The 21,090-nt window shown below is 44.2% G+C and overlaps 1 protein-coding gene across 1 annotated transcript in view; it reads right to left on the bottom strand.

Moving 5' to 3' along the window:
• The window catches only part of rad51d (RAD51 paralog D), an 18,141-nt gene extending 3,274 nt beyond the window's left edge, over nt 1-14,867 (bottom strand). The window contains exons 1-8 of the mRNA XM_070982239.1: nt 14,683-14,867; nt 14,526-14,587; nt 9,994-10,112; nt 2,424-2,505; nt 2,089-2,223; nt 1,911-2,006; nt 1,689-1,779; nt 199-269 (exon numbers count right to left, since the gene is read on the bottom strand). Coding sequence (XP_070838340.1) covers nt 199-269; nt 1,689-1,779; nt 1,911-2,006; nt 2,089-2,223; nt 2,424-2,505; nt 9,994-10,112; nt 14,526-14,587; nt 14,683-14,764 — 738 coding nt within the window. The 5' untranslated portion in view covers nt 14,765-14,867. The remainder of the gene's footprint in view (nt 1-198; nt 270-1,688; nt 1,780-1,910; nt 2,007-2,088; nt 2,224-2,423; nt 2,506-9,993; nt 10,113-14,525; nt 14,588-14,682) is intronic.
• Nucleotides 14,868-21,090: the final 6,223 nt, after the last annotated feature.

The following is a 21,090-nucleotide window of genomic DNA, read 5'->3' on the forward strand; positions in this document are numbered from 1 at the left end:
ATCATTAGAGATGAAAAATCTTTTGTTTTTATCTTCATTTTCTTTCTAAATGAAGGTGGAAACAAAAAGTTTTCACTTCAGGTCTCAAAGCCGTAACAAGAGGAAGACGTGCGAGAGGGTTGGCGGAGAGTTCAGGCCGACGCTGGAGACGCTTCGTGCATGTAGAGCAGCGCTCGTCAAGGACTGTGTCATCCTTACCAAAGCGGCCACATTGAAGTCCTTCGCCATCGTCTTAAGAACTCCTGCCACTTGTATCATCAAGGACATGCCTGGAGGCACAGGAAGTTGTGGAGAGGTTTGTTCGTGCACAGAATACTCCCAGTGTCTTTCAGTGCTACTTTCTGAGCCGTTCAGGAGAAGCAACCCAGGCTGCAGACATCACTGCTGAGAGCAGGCTGACAGTACAAGGCAAGCAACACATTCACCACGAAACAATGTGAGCTGTCCAAGGGTAAGCTAACAGTAGCGTTACATACAACACCTCTGTAAGAAGCTTAACAAACACACAGTAAAAAGCTTTTCAGTTCAAGGGTTTTTTTGTGTTTTCTGAAGTGTTTCTGGAGCTTTTCATGCTGCCGGCAGCTCCTTCACCTCCTTTGTTCGCTGCATTGTGTGAGACGAGTTTGCATCATCACTCAAAACTCAAAGGTTTTTACTGTGCGTGTGATTGTTTTGAGGTAATTAGGCCACTTTTCCATAGTGAGCACTACACACTCAATACCCGCTCTGAGCAGTATGCAGTACAGGTTTGGTGCACAGCTGCAGCCTAGTTAGCATGCTCAGTAGCTAACCCATCTGTAACCTCAGCATGACTCGGCCACATAGTGTTCTGACTCAAGCTGCATCTTCAAGGTATGTTTGTGATCCCAGATGTCCGCTGTCTGCTCGGAATGATAAAGTTTGCTCGGGCTGAAACCAACATTTACAGCCACTGTTTCCACAGAGGGCGCCGGCCCAGCCCGCCGTCACGACCTCAGCGGCGCGGCATGTTGGCTTCACCCCCAGGTAAATATTTTATCAGTCAGGGCAGAACGCAAACATCTGTGAGATCACAAAAGTTATCTCAGAAGATGAACTCGCTGGTGGAGAACAGGAGTTCTGGCTGCTGTACGTAGGAGGAAGTCATGTGACTGGATCAAACGTTCAACCAAGTATACTGAAGAGAAATTCGTAGCTGCTACTAGTACTATTATACTACAACTACTACTTGTATTTGATCAGACCTGCTCAGGAGTAGATAAGGAGCAACAGCCTGAAGGGAAACAAACTTTTTCTTTTTTATAATAAACTTGTCAAAGCTCAAACTGAGGTTGGTCAGGTGTGAATTCATCCTTGAATAAATGAGTCTACACAGAGCAGACCTGTTTGTTTAAAGTGTCTTTTAACAAAATCCTTGTTGTATTGGCTGATTCATTAGATCAGTTTTGGAGCTTTCTGCTAACCAATTGTTAGAAATAAAGTTATTTTCTCTGCCACTGACTCCAGTCTGAATCCAAAAGCGACTCTACGAATGCTGCTTTCACTCTTAATCTTCTGTTTGGCAGTAAGTTGGCCGTCACACTTCCACACTTTGCAGGAACCCTGCTGTGATTTTCATTTCCAGACAGACATCTGGAGTTTTCAGGCCCGGGTGTAAACACAGCCTCAGGTATGATGGACTCTGATGGACTTGCAGAAAGAGATATCACCTTCATTTTGCTTGCCTCCCAGTAGAGGAGAGATAACGGCCGAAACCGAGTCCACGATCACTGCCTTGACGGAGCCGCCGCCAACAGACGCCTGACGCAGAATGTGACAAAATTAGATTGCTGAAAATTTCATCTGTCTTTCTCAAAGGTTCCCCTGATGCAGCGGGGTTGCTGGTGTATTGTACGCAGAACGAAAGACAGAAAAAATACGTGCAAACAAACCTGCTGAAGCCTGCCGCTGCGAAGACCGTGCAGGCAGTCGAGCACAGAGAAGACGTCAAACAAACGAAAGACATGGATCCTCTGAAGAGCTTCCATCTGGAAAAAGACAGTCAGTTTCACACCCTTTATTTAACACATCATGTGTTATTTGCTTAGAACTCACTTCCCGTCATCTCACCTGCTCTTCCGCGTCACTCGTTTCAGATCGCAGCATCTGAAGCAGCCGTTTGGCAGTCAGCCCTCCCGTCGTATCGATGAATATCACGCTCTGTTTCAGGTGGTAAGAAATGTGCACTGCGACACCAAAACACACCTGGAAGTCATGACAAGCGTACAGGGAATCACTGAGGACGCCACGGACGACACACGTTAGCTAAATGGTAACTCTGTGAAAAGTGTTGCGTCAGCCAGGGTGCAGTTTCTTAATCTATAGGAGGAGAGGTTGTTCTGAAAAGAGCGAATTTATGAGGCTGAAATTATCAGTGATGGAGAGGGAAGGTGGGGAATATTCACCTGAGATTTGCCACTTCCTGGGCCTCCTGACAGCTCTGTTATCTCTCCAGTGTACAAGCCTGAATCCAGCAGTTTATCTAAGCTGCAAGAAACGAGGTACGATTCATTACTCACAGCTGCCATCCCATGCAATAAACTATTAAGTCCGAGTGCATCTGCAGAGCCAACAGAAGCTGCAGTCGGGTGAACACAACACAAACAGAGCTCGCGTTAGCTTCCAGACCATTCTGAAGATCTCCGGCCAGTCACTGGCTGTGCTTTGTGTGGGATTGTTTTAGGTTTATGTGTGTTTCTATGGAAGATCTATAACGACAATTTAAATTTTCAGCCGAGGATAAAGTGGAATATGATGCACGGTTAAATGTGTAGTATATAGTTGTTTTAGTGCATTGACTGGTGCAATCAAGAGATCAACAGGAGGTGAAAGGACCGTTCTACCGCCCTGTTTGCAGTTTGAATGGGATGGTTGTGCTGCAGCAAACATTACCAACAGACACTCTGACAAAACATCTGCCACCAAAGCCCCTCAGATGATCAGTATAAAGATAACAACAAGCTGTCGTTGACAAATCAAATAAAACCCTCACAAATTAACATTTTCTACAGATGCTAACACTGTTGTAACAAACACAATAATGGACAAAAGGGCCTCAGAGGCAACCAACAAATGGACCCTTCTTTGTTATCTATTAGCAGTTGTGAGACTGGGCAAGGCATGCTTTTCCCTTTTTTATGCACATCATGTAAAATGGAAAGTGATGCTGTACGTTCAGGCAGCAGGTTATCTTTCATGAATTGTGGCCAGCTGATTGTGATATGACTCTGCGTTTAGCGGGTTGGCTAACACTAGCACGTATGGGTTAACTTTTCTAGCTAGCAGCTTCAGCTAGTGCAGCTAAACAAGGTGGATGGGCTAAGACGCCTCCCATGATGCACCACCTGTTATCACGTGAGACACATTTGAATGTTTGGAAAAACGTGGATGTTCAGATTATTTTGTCCAAATGCTACCCCCCACGTATACGTTCTCATGCTAAGTTAATCCACATCTCTCCATCCAATTTTTCTTCTTTTATCTATTTCTTGTAGTGTAATATTACTGAGGACAGTTACAGGAAATCTTCTGCCAGCTGAGCTCTTCCTTTCTTTCTCTCTGGCGACACCTCTGGCGATAAGCAGTAATTGCAGGTGTGTTTTTGCAGATCCAAACAGCGCCACCTGTTTGACGTCTTAGGATCTGCACTTAGGTTTCTGTACTCTCCGATCTTGTATGGTTTGACCCCTTCACACACAGGTAAGTTAAACAGATTAAACTGCATTTACATGAAGATCTTTTAATTATCTTTACCCACAGTGGCGTACTGAATGAATTAGGGTCTGCTCTAAAGATTTCCAGCCTTGTCAGTCTTGTTATGGGCTCTTTGTTGCCGCCTCGGTAAATCTCCACCTTCACACATCCCCGCTCGTTTATACGTGACCTCCTCCACCTCAGTGTATCTGCTCTTTTTATGTCTTCACACTGAAGAAACTTAAACAATAAATCACCAGAGGGCGATTCATTTCCGACTGAGCTGAGCGAGGAGAGGATGTGCGGCCGAGGTTAAGAGAAGGCCATGGCTGAAAGTTTCACAATCATCTGTGGAGAGCCAATAATGTTTCCGTGCTTCCTTAGCCTCAGCCTTCAATCTGATTTCATTTTGTGAACAACGGTTCTGCCGAGCGAGTTCAAAACGGGCGTCAGCTTTATTTACAGCCTTCCCAGCTGTCCACAACTTAAGCTTGAAATATAACAGGAGTAAATGTTTCACCATCAACGCTCGCAGAGCTGCTGTACCCATATTTTCTTTTTCACTTTATGCTGCTGCAGAAGCTAGTTACCTCATCAACACATGTAATGCTACGAAAGGCAGCGCTGAGAGAGAAAAACGCCTGTTCAAAGCCGCGGATCGCTGCACAGATCAGAGCTTTTAAACTGTCAAACACCCGGGAAGACACAGCATGTTTACAATATGTTGAATTTGTTTGACCTCATCATCTCATTTTCAGCTGCTGCCTGATTCTTTTATGTTTATGGTTCATACTCAGGGCTGAGAAGCTGGAGGAGTAATTTCAGGAATCCAGGTTCTGGAGGTAAAAGTCTCATTGTTGTCTACATACAGAGTTATGTGTCTGGCAGCTGTGGCACTTTCAGGGCTTTGAAACTCTCTGTTGAGTGTACGAGCCTGTTGTGTGGGTCACTAATGGCGAGCGAGAGCTGAAGACGACACTTTGTTCAGACCTGATTGTGCACACAGCAGCATAACGTTCACTTTCAGGCCAATTTGAGATAAATTCAGCTACTATTCTGCATAGCATTCGCTATAAATCTGATCATCTGATGGCTTTTTCTCCACAGCAAAGGGAGCTTCTCAGAAACTGATGGCCCAAACATGCTGGATAGGATTATTAAACTGCGCAGGACACTCCTGTGTTTCAATGATGAGGAATATTTAGGATGCTGCGTGACACTGAAATGCGAATTTACATCGAGGAAGTTCTTATGAAACACTGATGCATGAGAAAAATCTAGCTTCATTTTCCCAGAAAACAGGTATTTCTGCTGGCGTCGGCTCCAGAGGATCGAGTGCTGTTCTTGCACTGTTTGTTGTCCTAACGCTTTAACCCATCTGTTCTCTCAGCAAACATTTGGATTCGTCTATAGCGGTGCTGAGGCCAGCGATTTATGCAGTCTGGAATCTCATCATCTTTGCCGGCACGTGTGATGATGGATGTGACAGTGAGCAGTTAAATCTACATGGCCAAGGTCCTCCAGCTTGAAGGTTAAGCATCGCTGGAGGCCTGCCGTTGGCTGATAGTGGCTCTCATCTCCCACAGCGTGATCGTGAAGGGGGGATTGTTGGGGATGGACAGACTCACTTATTCCTGCCTTCTCTGACAATGGTGCAGAGGACTGTGCTGTTGATGAAACGTCGGGTTTTGTTCATGTAAGGGCTCCTGAAGGATGGAGGTGATCGCCCTTGAAAAGCCACCGATGGAGAATTTCCCGTGGGCTGCATTCATCAGCGAGATCAGGACACTGTGCCGTCCTCGGAGCAGAAAGCCTTCATTTGAGTGTGTGATTGAAGTGGATGAGCTCAGCTTTTGCTGCTGTGTCTAAGTTCCTTTACAGAACACTTTTAATTCCCGTGGACGGATACTCCCTCCCTGTGACGACACCCAGCACCAGAGCTGTCAACGATCATTCTTATTTCTAATTTATATTCCAATTGCAAAATAATCCATAATCTGATAGTGAAAATTACTGTTTGAAGCTGGAGTTTCTGATGTGCAGTAACTACTGTTTTGTCTGACATACTGAAGTCTCTCCGGTCACAACATCCGGTGAAAATATTCAGACTTTACGCGACATAATTCGGTGAATTAAGACTTCATTTTAATCAATCCAGACTTGGTGATGATTGTTGAAACGGTGAAAAGTTTTGTTGAGTTTTATTTTGTTACTGTCAAGTGTGAATGAAACGTGTTTTACGATGTTAAATTGCTGTTTCTTTGAATGGAGTCTGGTGGCTTTGACGGGAGTGATGTAACAGCTGTTTCTTGACTTCCTGACTCACTCTTTAACAAAAAGGTCTGCCTCTGCAGGTTGTCAGACACTCAGAATAACAATCTGAGCCGCCGGCTGCTGTTTAATACTGAAAACACTTTGAAAATTGTGCGCTGCATTAGTCACTTGGACACAAAAAGCATGGGAAAACAGGGTCTATATTCAGATAATACGTGATCAGAATCCCTTCCTTTTGTCTGGAACGTTGAAATCTTCCAGGACACCAGTTTGTCGTTGTATTGGTTCTCCTTCTTGAGGACATAATGCACAAAAACAGATGTCTGAATGATGATTTCGGGCTGCTTTTGACAGCTCTACCCAACAGCAGGATTATAATATAAAGTGGGAATCAGCAGCATCTTACTTAAACAGGCTGGGATACAGTCCTTGTGTCTGCTGGGCTGCAGGGAGCCGCTAACACTGAACTCCAAGGCTGAACTCCTCATGAGGAGGCGGTGAAGGAAGACAGTCTTTGCCATTCTCAACGAGCCTTTACTCTCCTCATGTGAGGCTGAATGCTATCGCCTGAATGCACACGAACGTTTCCAGACGCCTGCGTGTGGCATTAAAACCACTGTGCCGTTACACTGCCGTGTGTTGACAAAGATGTGATGTGAGCTGCACGATGCACGAGCTGATGAAAGCTAGAAACATTATCAGGCCTCATCATCCATCTCTGTTTGCACGAAAAAACCAGCACAGCAGCAGAAATCTGATAAGGTTTGTTTAGCTTTGCTGTCTTTGTGCATAACGTTTGATATTCTCGGAGGATAAAAATAAATGAGTGCCGTTTATCAGACGTTATGATGATTCGACTACTTTCATGGAGGTGCATAAAAAGCGTGTTGCATTAATGTGTTTTGACTGTTTTTGTGCTGCCATTTAAGAAAGCAGCTCATGAAAATCCGAATTCAGACATTTTGGACATTTCCTGGACAGAGAACTACGTATAAAGCTATCTTATTATGTTACAGCAGGATGCTTTTCTTGGAGCTCTTTTGGTTTTCGATTGGAAAAGAGTTTGTCCATCACATCATTTTCACCCTCTGTGCGCTCCAGACTCTTACTCACGGTGCATAAATCAAACAGCCAGAAGAAGAAAGGGAAACGTTAAAAAGAGCAACAGGCGTTAAAATAATATGACAAACTGTGTCAGCGGGCGTGACTGAAAGCCGGAGAGAAGTCCTAACGGCGTTGGCAGCCTTCAGGGCTTCAGGTAGGAGAAGTCAGCCGTCTTCACTGAGCATGATGAAGAAAATGTAAATCCTCAAACGTGGATGGTTTCAGGCTTTGTTCTGTCAGACGAAGCCAAGGATGCTGGGAGAAGGTCAGTCTTTATAATGGCTTCAAGCTAAATTATGCCTGACACTCATGTTTTTTTGTGTCTGAGCGGCCAGGATAACTACATCAACATGATTCTACACCACAGCAGACGGCGAACTGTACGTGAACGCAGCCACAGCAACAACACAGCCAGCGACGGTGAGCGAATCCATGAGAAGATGAAGAGGGAGAGGAGGAGGAGGACGTGGGCGAGAGAAGTGACCCGTGACCAGTTCATCATAGTTTAGAAGAAGGCGGCGGCGAGGATCTGTGTGCGTGTCTCCAGCCTGCAGTGGAGTTCAGGCCGAACACTTTTTCCATCCCGCTGACACGTCTGTCCTTATTCTCATGCTCCCTTAATCAACCGACGGCTTTCATAATTCCTGGTTTTAAGGGGAGCTGCAGCCCCCTCAGCACCCCTACTTCCTGCATCCATGGGCAGAGCTGTTTCACAATAACATCACAGCGGCCTGCTGTTCTCATGAATACTGTTTTCCACATCCAGTTCACCGACTCTGACAGAGACCAGCAAGGTCTCCTCTGCTGTCGATGCGGCCGAGAAAACTAGTTTCACACTCGGCATCTGCAGGAAATATCATTCTGCATCTGAACAGATCACAGTCCCTCCGAGCGTCGCCTCTACAAAACACTTTACGAATCAGCCACACAGGTCCCGGTTTATTATGTGCTAATGGCAGAACGGCCATTGAGATAGCAGCATCGGCTAACGCTGCGTTAATTGAATAATACGTTAGAGCTACATAAATGTTCATCAGGACCAAAAACAAAGAGATGCTACCGGGTGCTACCTGCTGATAAATGCTGTTATTAGTGCACTAATACTTATAGAGACTTTAGTTTTTTGGATTATCTGTGGACCTTTATTTAATTTGATGCACTTTTTATGCAGTGCAGTGTTAAATAAATGTTTATTTAAGGTCAACAACTGTGTCTCATTTGTTATTATCATCATATTGTTGCATTTTCTCAGAAGCCAAAAAAATGAAAACGGCATTATATATCAGCCGCCCTGCTCTCGAAATATCGGCATCAGTCATATCGGTCAACAACTATCAGGCGCATCGAACTAATACTAATGCAGCCTAATAAAACCACTCTGCAATGATAATGTTCAGGTTTGCTGACGCCATTTAAAATAGATGTTAATTCAACTTTATGGTTATTTCTAAAGGCTGCGGCTCTAATGAACTGTACTGCATTATACTGAGAGGTATTTCTAATTCTCCTTCCACCCCATTTTTATCAATGAGGAGGCTAAATATAAGAAAAACCTCCGACTTTAACTCAATATATTTCAACAGCAGAATCCAAACTAAGCGTGAAGGACTGCTGTATGATAAACGGGCATCGAGCTGCACGTCTCTTCATGAACCACACACCACACTGACTGAGCGTGTGACACCGTGGACGGCTGAAAGCATCATTCACCAGTTCATCCTTTTACCAGCAGAGTGCAGCCACGACACACAAATCACAGCGCCTTTCCTCACATGCCTGATTCACTTTCATATCACTAATCCAAAGCACTAATTAATTTATGAAAACCACTTAAAAAGAGCCACAGAGAGGGGAAAAAAAACACCTGTGGTCATTAATTATGCTGAAACAGTGAGTTTAACTGTAGAAAAGGTACCATCCCATAAATTATGTCACGCTGGCCCATTTCACAGATTTGTCCAGAGCAGTCTGTCCTGGCTCGAGCACATTTCCCCTCTAAAAGAGGAATATCTTCCTGCTACGCTTTGTGCCGTGGCTGCATACAGATAGCCGGATCTTGTGGCGCCAGCGCACATCTCTGAGCGAACCTTTCATGGGATGTTGTGCCTCAGTTCTGCAGATTAATTGCAATCATCGCTGTAACACAATGCCACGCTGGTCGCAGAGGGAATTTCCAGTTTCTTTCAAGTCACTGAATCTTGATTTTCTGATGCACAGAGAAAAAAAACTCGTGAGCGGCGTGTTTTTAAGTGGTAAGTAGTCGAGCTGGAGGCCAAGCTAATGCAGCTGATATATCAGAAGCCACTTCAGGCTGCGTTCACCAGCCAAAGAAGTCGGCTAAAACGCAGCACAGGGGCCATTTCAGAAACACTGCTGTATTTTTAACTCCAGCTACCATATTCTACAGGCACAGGTCGATGCAAATTCAATTTGAACAACACAGGAAAGATTCCAGTCTGATAAAGCGGATCGACGCAGGGGAATCTGGTTACAAAACATCTTTTGGTAATGCACAATACTATTGATTTTGCATGTTACCCTGCAATTGTGGACAGTCTGTGCCGGCCTGCACAGCTGAGGAGCATAGAATTGCATGAAGGCATCACCATTAGAGTTTTGTTGGCATCAACCATCACGTCCACTCAAACACCTCCACTAACTAATCAGAGACTTTAATCTGGAATAACACCGACGAACAGGCAGCTACACGCTTAAACAAGCAAACTGAACACTGGGGAAATGTCTTTTAATTCAATATGCTGAGAACTGTCCTCAGGAATACATATTTGCTTTCGGAGGCGAACCTTCCTGTAAGCCCTCATGAGGCTGAGCCCGCCGTTAAATCCCTCCGTCCCCTGGAAGACAAAGCAGCGCGCTCTGCTGTGTGTGCAGAATTGGCCTTACCTGGGATTTCCAGTGGAGAGGATGGCTGTTGAGCTCAATAGTTCTTCATACAGATCAGCGCCTGACACGGGGAATGCTGTGTGCTGGGCCAGCAGCACTCGACGGATGGCAAACAGTGCCTGAAATACAGAAAATTACAGCAGGTGAAGCCTCACACAACTGCTGCAGGGATCAGCCCCAGCACATGTACTCGTCCGGCTCGGCCGGGGTTGCCAGATTCTGCAGTTTTCTGCCCAATTGAGCCATCGTGATTAGCACCCAAAGGCACAAAGTTAAATTTGGCTTGTTTTGATGTGAGAAGGAGGACTTTTGAAATAATCACACCACACTGTCTGCTCTTTCCACCGGCAGGTCACGATTAAACAACACCTAAAACACCCAAATCTCACGCAGGGCGTCCAAACATATGTCGGGAAAAATGTCCATCTCATATTTCCATCTGTTGTTTCTTTCAGGCTTTACGCAGAGCTGCACACAGAGTAAACGTTGTGCAGATCACTTCATACATGTTCACACACACCTACGCTGGCCAGAGAGGACGTCTAATTATATCCTTCCAATGTACAAACGTCTGTCTTTGTGTTTTCGCTTCTGCAGTCGCTCATTGTACACTCGTGCTTCGTTACTCCACCGTCGGCTGTTTTGTAATATATCAATGTACAGTTCTTACTGTAAAAAAGGAAAAGGAAGTTTAAAAAAAAAGCCGTGACAACCACAAGTTTCCAGAGCCCACGGCAGTGTCTTCAAATTTTCCATCTACCAGCCCAAATCCCAAATATTCTCAGTTATTCAGTGATATGAAAACAGAGAAAAGCTGTAAATCCTCTCATCTGACAAGCTGGGTCGAGCAAATATTTCACATTTTTGCTTGATAATTTAAAAGTGCTTTGATTCTGGTGGGGACGCTGGGAGTAGAAAAGAGGAGAAACACTCAAATTTGAGCATGAAGTGGAGATTTTGTTGGCATTGTGTCGAGATGGGGCCAGAAGCCAAGCAAAGCTCACCTCCAGCATGCGAATGCTTTCATTTCATATCTCCCAGCCATGCACATTTCTTATCCTGACATTTTAACTGCAAAACAAGCACAGTCACCGCTCAACACGGGCAAAATAAGCACAGTCAGTGTCCAGCTGAGACACACCAGCCCTTTAAAATTTAACACATCCACACCAGCACGCTCCATGTCCAGGCGCATGTGACGATGAGGCAGTATTCAGTGCATTATAATGGACTCAATATCATGTTCTGGGTGGATAATTATCAGTGAGTCAACACTGATCCTGACAGGGACTGAACCACATCCTCCCACCAGGACGACAAAACCACAGAGTAACTGTGGAGAAGGACAAAAACGTGATATTTCTACTGAGCTCATGAAGCTGGTTTCCACACAACTGGCTGAAAAGTCTCAACAAGAGGATCCACACAAATCATGCACTCCTTGCTTTTATATTCATTAGGGAGAGAGGTACAAAACAGCTCAGGCCACGATAAGCTCTTGATCCCACACGCTGATGGCGTCGAAGAGCAGCAGTCGTTACCTGGCTGGACCTTCAACAGCCAGTCAATCAGCTCGCACGCTGATGCTGATACAGGCGCCTTTGAAGCAGAAGCTTTCCACATGAGCGTTCAACTTAGAGATCGATTGGCATTAAAAATGCATTTTACGTGTTCTGCAACCTGTTCGTGTCTCTCAAATATACAGCAAGCCAGAAAAGCACAGTTTAATCTTTTCTCCTGTAAAAAATTCAAATATCTTCGACTCGTCCTGCACTCGAGGGCGTACATATAAATGTACCCAATCAGCTGTAATAAGGGTCATCCAGCTAAGCCCTCGCATTAAAAGCCCACACTTGATGGTTAGATTGCGGGCCACAGCGGCTATCAGAGCAAAACCATGGGGCTTTTTGGGTATTTTTTCCGATTGCAAATTTGTCCTTTGCCTCCCGAGCTAACAAACGTGGGTGGCATCACGCTCCAAACCGCTGCCTGTTCTTCATGCACAGACCGCAGCGAGGCTGCCAGAAGCCACCGCCACTTCCTGCACTGTGGCCACATTAATCAGGCTGTCAGCCCGAGAGTCTGGGGTCGCAAAGTCACACCCACTTACGAGCCATCAAATCAAATCCCAATGCAATTTGATGAAATCCCTTTCACAGTGAAAAAGCTTAAAGACGCTCTTCTTGCCGTTTCACTGACGGTCAAACGCCAGAAGTAAAGTTTTGGAGATAGTGAGGAAAATATGTCAAGAGTGGAACTGCAGACTTGCCACGACAGAAATATATAAATTTATGAAAAGTCCCTTGGAAGCCCGCTGAAGGTGTGCTGAGGCGCATGAGCGCCTGAGGCAGGTGAACAAGCGTTGCACTTCTCTATAATAACAGGAAAAAGAACACAGTGTGTCTGACCACTCGGGTTATGACTGCTGCTCCTCCATGTCATCAACTAATAAGATCTGTGGATGTCTGCTTGTAATAAATAAGCATGATTGTCTAAGGAGCTGAATTCACTGAGAGCGTGTTTCAGCTTATTGGACATTAGCACCGTCCACACTGCAGCAGGACAACATCCCACTGAATCTTACAACACGCCATCAGTGTACTGCATGAAAACACATTGTTCACCAACCCCGCTGGGATGAGACGCTTTATATGAAAACAGATCTGAGCGGGAAAGCATCGCAGAGTCCAGCTCTTACTGCTCTTCAGCAGGATTACACTCTGATTAGTCTCTTCTTCTGGCTACAGAGTCCATGTCCAACAGCAGAAATGCATTAAGAAGATAAGGCAAATCTGTTGAGTCTCAATTAGTGGGAATGTTGGCACCCTAATTTGGCATGTGGGCTCAGAGGATGGGTGTGTTTTTACATTCAGACCTTGCCCTGTGCAGCTTTAATTGAGCTGCAGAGGGCTGCCTGTCAGACAAACGTGTCTGTGAAGATGACCTGGCTCTGACCTCCGAGCCGCTGTAATGTGTGTGCTCAACAACGCTTCAAATCAACAGCAAAGTCCGATGGACCTGAGGGATGCTGGCTGTCAGCTCAGGGGATGCATGCAGGCAGAGCAAGCTGGTCATGAAGTCTAGTTGGTCGCTGGAGAACCCGAGCCTGATAGACGAAAGAATATTCAAAGGATGTAATGACCCAACGGAGGGACAGACACGTCCATTCACGCTGTGATGATATAATCACCTGAATCAACGCGGTGCTGAACTCCCACAAACACAATGCAAGCTCATGGGGTGAAATGAAAAGGTGCTGCCATCGAAGTATGGAGACACAACAACATATTTCACATCTTTCTGAACTTCCCCTTGTAATTTCAGAGGTTTTCAATCCCTCGGGGTTACAAAATTCTCTTCCTATACGAACATGTCCAGACTGCTTTACAGACACTGTGATCACAGAGGACACACTGCTGACTGAGTCTCATCTTTTTACCAAGAAAGCTTGAGTTGACTTCCATGCCCTGTCCACCTACGCAATTGTTCACTGATACACATCCATCTGGTAAGCCCTTCTGGGTCTCCTTCATGATTATTTGCTTATATCTCAGAAAAAGTTAGTGGAAAAGACTATTTATGATCTAAAAAATAGCATCCTGTTATCTACCCATAAGGCCAGAGCTGAGTTGGACAGAACTTATTTCACGATCTCTGCTCTCTGTCTCTGTTTCTCACTGAAAAGTGTTTTAAAAAGAAAGAGCTGGCCTCTCCTCGTGGGTTCAAAGTGATAATGAAGGACTTTGTGGTTAAACCCAATCAGGAGTTTTTAAATTTTACTTCTTGATGGCTACAAACATTTCTATTACTGCTTACTGTCTGCATAGACACACCTATATATAAATACCACTTAGATCCACATAGATCCACTGTACAGCTTCTGACATGTGACTTCTCTATTGTATCTTCAGGAGACAACATGGTATAGCTGTAATTGCTGAGTGGGAAAAATACAATAAATTAAATGGAAAAGAATTAAAAAGCAAACGTGGTCTTCAACCTTGAAGTGAACCTGCGCTGTGAAACAGTTTTGCCCGCCTTGTTAACCAGCTGACCTGGCTCGCCATGGTTATACTAAACAATCCCAGTGGGAGTTATGCTAACACTACAGGTTTTTTCTTAATTGTAGCACAACTAATACAAAGTACTGATGCAGTGAGAAACTCATACTGTAAGTGGGTGAAAGGTTGTCAAAGATCAACATGGTATTGGCCAGGGTCTAACCCTCCCACTCTACAGTGTTTATGCCAAGTATGAAATGTGGGTGTCTTCTGTTTTCATTGCAATCCTTCATAATACTGCGAATACAAGCTATGATGGGAAATAATGAGGTTTGTCTTCAGTGAGGAGCTGCTGTGTGTCACAATGAAGAAATGTGTTTGGTTTCAGGGGCTTAACTGAAGCAGTGCATGTTTTTTGGACATCTGCTGGATTTGGTGGGTGTAACATGCGATGTAAAGGACTCATTTACCGACATACACAGTTTGCACAGTGAATGAGCTCCATATTTAATGAATGTGTGGTATAAATACCTTATATGACACAGAGCATTTCCGAGCAAGTTCTTCAATGTCAGATGAGACCAGGTCCTCCACTGTGAAAGCAAGAAACCATGTTTGTTATTGCTAATCCGGCTTTTAATTGAATCGTCCTCTGAACCGTCTAACACACACATACACACACACTAACCTGTTTTAATGTCGGCCGCACGCAGGTCACGCACTAAATCCGCATCCAGTCCAGGACACATTCCTTCTCTCAAGACCACCATGTTTCATTGTCACCTGCCAGTTAACAGGTGAGAAGGCTAGCTAGCTACGTGTCCGGACGCTGCTAGCTACAGTTGTTTTTAGCTTTAGCGGCTAAATTTCAGAGCTAACTTTTCTGCCTGTGTCGTCGCTGAAGAGTTTGAGTAACTTTTTTTGAAGCTCCCTCTAAAGTTCACGACGATAAAACAATGTAAAACAGAGTAAAAGTACGTATTAACGGCAAACCAACGCTTTTACAAAACTTTTCCTACTTGCTGTGCTAATACTGCAGCCGTACATGCTGCTTTGAATCAAACAAATTAAGCTAAGAGAGTTTTCCCTCCCACTCTCGCAATGCTTTAGGGGTAATGTAGTACACTCCTTTAAAGTACCGGTTGTTCATTAATATTTGCTTATTTATCTATTTAACTCATGTTTAAATTATTGTTACGGATTTTCAATCTTTATTCTATTTTTCTTATTACTCGTCTATGTATTTTTGTATTCACTAAAACTGTGATACTGAAATGCTGAAATTAAATCATAAAAAAAAAGAAGAAGAACATTTTGCCCCAAAGTTAGTAAATGTACAAGCAGCAGCAGTATGGCATAACTTGCTGGCTGGGAAATATTCGATTCTGTTATAAAACCACACATACATAACACGCTTAAGATTCAGACAAAATATGTCAAAATATACACAAACCAATGGAAAAAGAAGACATTCAACCCAATGTAGGACATGAACAAATAAGAATAAAACGAAATGAAGTAACTCTGACCATGTAATACAAACAAGTGTTGTAGCCATGACAGAAGACCATCACAGATGACTATAATCAGCCTGACAATCGCTGAGATGGAGGTGCAGTTTATATCAAATCAGGCCTTTCATTCAGCATGTTGAGACTCCTCTTTGTTTCATAGTCCTAAAGCAGTGATAGACTTTTAACATTCATAGGCTCCCTGGAGTAGATTTCGGTCCCTCGCTGTATTACTGACATTCTCATAAAGGAATGAAAGAAAAGGATTTCTGGGGTCACCTTGTCCCCTCTGCAAAAATAAGTGCTATTGCAAGCGTGGAAGTGGTGGCAGCACTTTGGACACTGAGGGCACTTATCATGAGAGAGACCTTTAACTGGACAATACAGCGACCGTAAACCCTGCTACATGCTGATCCTCAGCAGCTCAAAAAGTCATTGGCTTTGACTCAGCTTATCACTGTCAGTTTCTATCTGCAGGTTTAGGCCCTGTTCTTCAGCTGTGCTTGTTGGAGTGGGTGGGCTGTCCCTTTTACCCAGGTACAAGCTCTGTCAGCTGAAGCGTCCTTGAGTTTTACTATAACTAATATTTTTTCTCTCGTCTCCATTCACAGATGACTGCATTGCTTCTTCTCTTTGAAATTTATACAATATCTGCTTTAGAAATTAACGAGGGATTTATTTGATCTGGTGGAAGAAAGGGATACAAGAGAAAATGTGATTCTCTCAGGGATCAATAAAGAATCCTGTAATAATCATTAATATGCTAATATAATTCTACCCGAATGAATTGTATTAGAGTTATGGATAAAGAGCTGATACTGTGTTAATCATTTGACTATGTCTGCATGCGCTGTATGAGTAATGAAGCTGGAATTTGTGATGGAGTTTTGAATAAAGTCTCGCTGCTCTGTACTCTCCATTATTGAAGGCTTATTCTAAAAAGTTATTTCTGTGTCCAGAATAGTTTTGTGAGTACATCGCCCTGCAGAAGACAGAGTGAAGACCCTAGACAACACACGAAATGAGATAAAAAATACTGTGAATCCTGTGCATGCGCTGAAAAGCTTTGCAGGAAAAATAAACACTTGAGTGAGGCTTACAAAGTCTGCAGGAAGGAGCTCGAAATACTGAAGACTTAACTTTACATGTCATGTATGCAGCAGGATTGGGGTCAGTGCTGAGACTATGGGCCCTTTGTACAGTGACTGTGGGGCCCTTTATTCTGCTGAAACACAATTCCCTGCACTGATTTATTCATCAATCATGAGACATTTTACACTCTAGGTTGATTTTTTGTGTGTGCATATTACAGTACATAATATAGAGTATATACATAATGTTATTGTGTGTGTGCGTAATGTGTGTAATTAATGGTAGAATATGAAACATTTGCACAGTAAGATGAGACAGGATATAACTTTATTGATCCCCTGATGGGGAAATTAGGGTGTTACAGACAGAAAGCAATAATAGCGACAATAAAAAGGAGATGTGGACTGTAAAAAAATCCACTTTATATGTACATTATACAGAGAAGGAGTATAACAATAATATTGCCAATGAAAAATTTTGAATTGCACACGCTACTTCACAACGTCATCACTGCGTCTTTTGTTTTAACTGCTTTGATTTGAAGACCCCTGTGATAAACATTGTCTGATGCTGCAGGTTAGTTTTCAGAACCGTTTCATCTTTTTCTCTGCAGGATTAATGAAACTCAGCCCTCATCGTGGGCTTTGTTTGTCTTTCTGCAGCTCTTTGCTCGCTTCAGGGACGACGTCCAGCAAGGAGGCGATATTGTATACATATTCCAGGTACTTTCAGTAGTGCTGGTCAGGCAGATGTGTTGTCATTTCAGGACAACACATCAGGACATTGTCAGGACTGCAGCAACACACAGCAGAAACCATTCTACAGACACTGTTTTCCTAAAATGTCCAAGTCCTCAAAAGTATTTGGAGAGAAGAAGCCACTGAGGGGCAGCTAGAGTCAGCAGGTACAAATGAAAAGGTGGAGCAGGAGATTTCTCAGAGTCTGACAAAAACAACAACCAAACAATGAAGGGAAAAACACTACCATGAAACAAGATTGTGCAACAGTATAGATTTTTGCTGTGGAGCAAAACAAAAGAACCACGGGCATCAGTCTGACGTCAACATCTGTTCCTGCCTTGAAGAGCCTTTTCCTCATGTTAAACCTGTTTTCCCCTCTGTGGTTGGGGTTAGTGCCGAGGTTGTATCGTGGTCAGGTGTAGCAGAGATAAATAACTGGGTTTAGGGTGAGGTTGGGGTCAGGTCAGGAGAAGCCTCTCAGAAGACGACTGCTTGGGTTTAGACAGGTGAGAGGAAACAGACCTCGACACGACAACGGCTGTCGATTCTCTGTTCTCATCTTCACATAAACAAACAAAAAACAAATATGCCAACATCACCAGCACTTCTAGCACTGCTTTCTGTCCCACTATGGCGTTCTTAAAAGCATTTCATTATAGGAAAAACCTGGTGCCATCACAAGGTTGTTATAGATGCAAGTTATAGAGAGCTCGAGGCCCCACACTGTGTTTTTGCTTCATACATGAACAGAGGAGTTATGATGAGGTGGAGGTCTGCGGGAAATGCACTGAACTTAAATCTGGGTGAACTTACATGTCCCTCAATCATGATGTTCCTGAAATCGTACAAAATCAGTAAATGGAAAAAGGCCAAATTTGACAGTTTCATGCTGTGTGCTTCACATTAGGAACATAAACAACCTCCTTCATCGGAAACACTGGTGGGTGTAAATGGTGTAAAGGAACAACAAACAGGAACATGGACAAAAGAAAGAAAAGGTTCAGATGAGTCATGCTGTTCACCCTGTTCTCAGCAGGCTGAATATGAACACATGCGCTCACCAAAGCAGGTCAAATCAGATCCGTTAACTCGCCGCCCAGCAGAGTGAAAGGTTTGCTGTGCTGGCCGGCTGGTTTGCTGTGGATGTGCTGCTGTTAATGGCTTCGAGGAACATGTCAGTCACACAGAAGAACTCCTGTTTTGATGATACTTAGAAACATCTTCTGAAAGTGTTTGATGAGCCAGCGATGAAAACGGAGATGACAATTCTGACGTTTGCATGGGCGCTAAGAAAAAGACTGACCTCCACAAGTGTGTCCACAGACCCTCTGGGCTTCAGGTGCATCGCATATTGGGAAAAGTGAAGAGGCAGCACCTCCTCCCTTCCACCTTCAACGTCTCTAGTGAGCACACATTAATAATGTATGCGGCGGTTTGAAAAAACTTCACACAGCTACAACACTGCTCGCAGAAGACGGACAGCCCTGCGAACCGTCAACACATCAACCCTGCAGAGAAAACAATGGCTCCGTCCCATTTCTACCAAATGGAAGCAAAGCTGGCAAAGTCGGCCTCACCCGCACACAGCTCGTTGTTCACAAACACACACCGCAGACATCCCAGTCGTCACCGGTCAACCCAATTTCACACATATGGTAGAGTCCAGATTGGTGACTGAGACAGTGTCAGCTACTATCAGTAAAAAACAGAAAAATGAGAGAATTTTTGGTGCGGGAACGGTGTCAAATCTCTCTAGTAGAACACCAGACACTTGTCTTTGCCAAGACTCTGTGAAGCTATGAAGCAACTGCCAACTGACAGTGTTTGTTTTGGCAGCTGCACTCCTAAAAACGGAGGGCTTACTGCAACCAGATGTGTATGCATACATATATACATATGTGTGTGTGTGTGTGTGTGTGTGTGTGTGTGTGTGTGTACATATATACATATATGTATATGTGTGTGTATATGTGTGTGTGTGTATGTGTGTACATATATACATATATGTATGTGTGTGAGTATATATGTATATGTGTGCATGTGTGTACATACACACACATATACACATTGTGTCTATGTGTATATATATTTCTATATGTGTGTGTACATATATACATTTGGACACACGCACACACACATATGTATGTGTGTGCATGTGTGTACATACATACACATATATACATACATGCATATACATATACATATTGTATCTATGTGTATATATATTTCTATGTGTGTATACATATACAGACACACATATAAATGTATATATGTGTACATACATACACATATATACATATATGCATACACATATATATATGTGTGTGTGTGTGTGTGTGTGTGTCTATGTGTGCATATATATTTCTATGTGTGTGTGTGTGTGTAAATCTTGTCTTCATGAAACAAGTCCTGGTCAGACTTTAACTTATGTTATACCTACAACCCTCGAACGCCCACATAATAACTCAAACCTCAGAATGATAGTGCATTAAGGAGTTGTGTCTGAATCCATAATAAGTGTTCCGGAAAGACCCCTGACATACATCTGAGGATTGAACAAGTGGAGAACACCTCAGGGAGGCTTTCAGCAAGGTCCATGTTGTGCTCTCAAACTTCATTTTTACATTATCTGGCAAACGCTGGTAACATAGTAACAAGACGGAGGACCCTGTTCTAATCATGCAATGACAAAAGCATCGCTGTAGGTCGTGGGTGCACAGGCTGCGTGGGTGTCGGCGAGCGAACCTGCGAGGCTTTAGACTTTATTGTACTGGAGCGAGCTCGCCTCCATCTTAAAGTCCCGTATCTGCGTCCTGATGGCAGTGCTGTGAAGTGATGACTGAGGGGGTGTTCAGTGCCATGTTGTGGCATGTGATGGCTCTGTCGTTCACGTCTGAGAGTCTGGGTGTGGGAAGGGTTTATGGATAACATAGAGGCTTTCTGGGCTTGTTTATGGATGGAAGTGAGGTGTTGTTGGCCTACTCTGCTGTCTTGCCATGGGTGGAGGTGGGGTTCAGTCCAGCGTGGGAAATCTTTGATGTGCTAAGAACCAGTTCTTTTATTTTGTCCACGTTCAGCTGGAGGTCGTTATCAGTGCAGCACTGCGTGAAGTGAGAAATGGAGTTTTGATAGGTTGAGAATGGCAGTGTCATCAGAGTATCTGAAGCACACGGTGATGTCTGGGGGCTGGTACAGTGTTCGTGTAGAGGGTGTAAAGGCCCCGTGGGGCTCCTGTGCTGGTGATGACAGTTGATGATGATACTGTGCCGACTCTAACAGCTTGTGGTGTTGCTGAGGAAGCTGTGAATCCAGTGGCTGATGAGGGGAGGGATGTTGAGGCAGCAAAGAGGACTGAGGCAAAGTTGCCTGGTGACTCTAGATGCTGGAGGAGGGAGTGGAGGAGACAAGCCGCTGCATCCTCTTTGCCTCTTTTGTCCTGTCGGCAAACTGTTTAAGGTCCAGCTGTTGTCTGCTGGCTGGCAGGATGGCATTCAGAATCAGTCTGTCCACTGGTCAGTAGAGGTTGGGTTCTGATCGGCTCCTCAGAAGATGGGAGAGAGCTCCGTGGAACAGGCTCGGGCACCTTCGCTGGGATGCCATCTGGCCCTGGTGCCCTGCCAGGCTTGCACCTGCCCCACGGTAGCTGGACATCCTCCTGTGTGTAGGGGGGGGGGATCAGCAGGCTCATTAAATGGCTCTCAGCAGCTCCTCACAGGCAGCAGAGTGATTACGGGCATCAAACCATGAAAGTGT

This window comes from Chaetodon trifascialis, chromosome 16 (genome assembly GCF_039877785.1).
Source record: "Chaetodon trifascialis isolate fChaTrf1 chromosome 16, fChaTrf1.hap1, whole genome shotgun sequence".
Classification (NCBI taxonomy): domain Eukaryota; kingdom Metazoa; phylum Chordata; class Actinopteri; order Chaetodontiformes; family Chaetodontidae; genus Chaetodon; species Chaetodon trifascialis.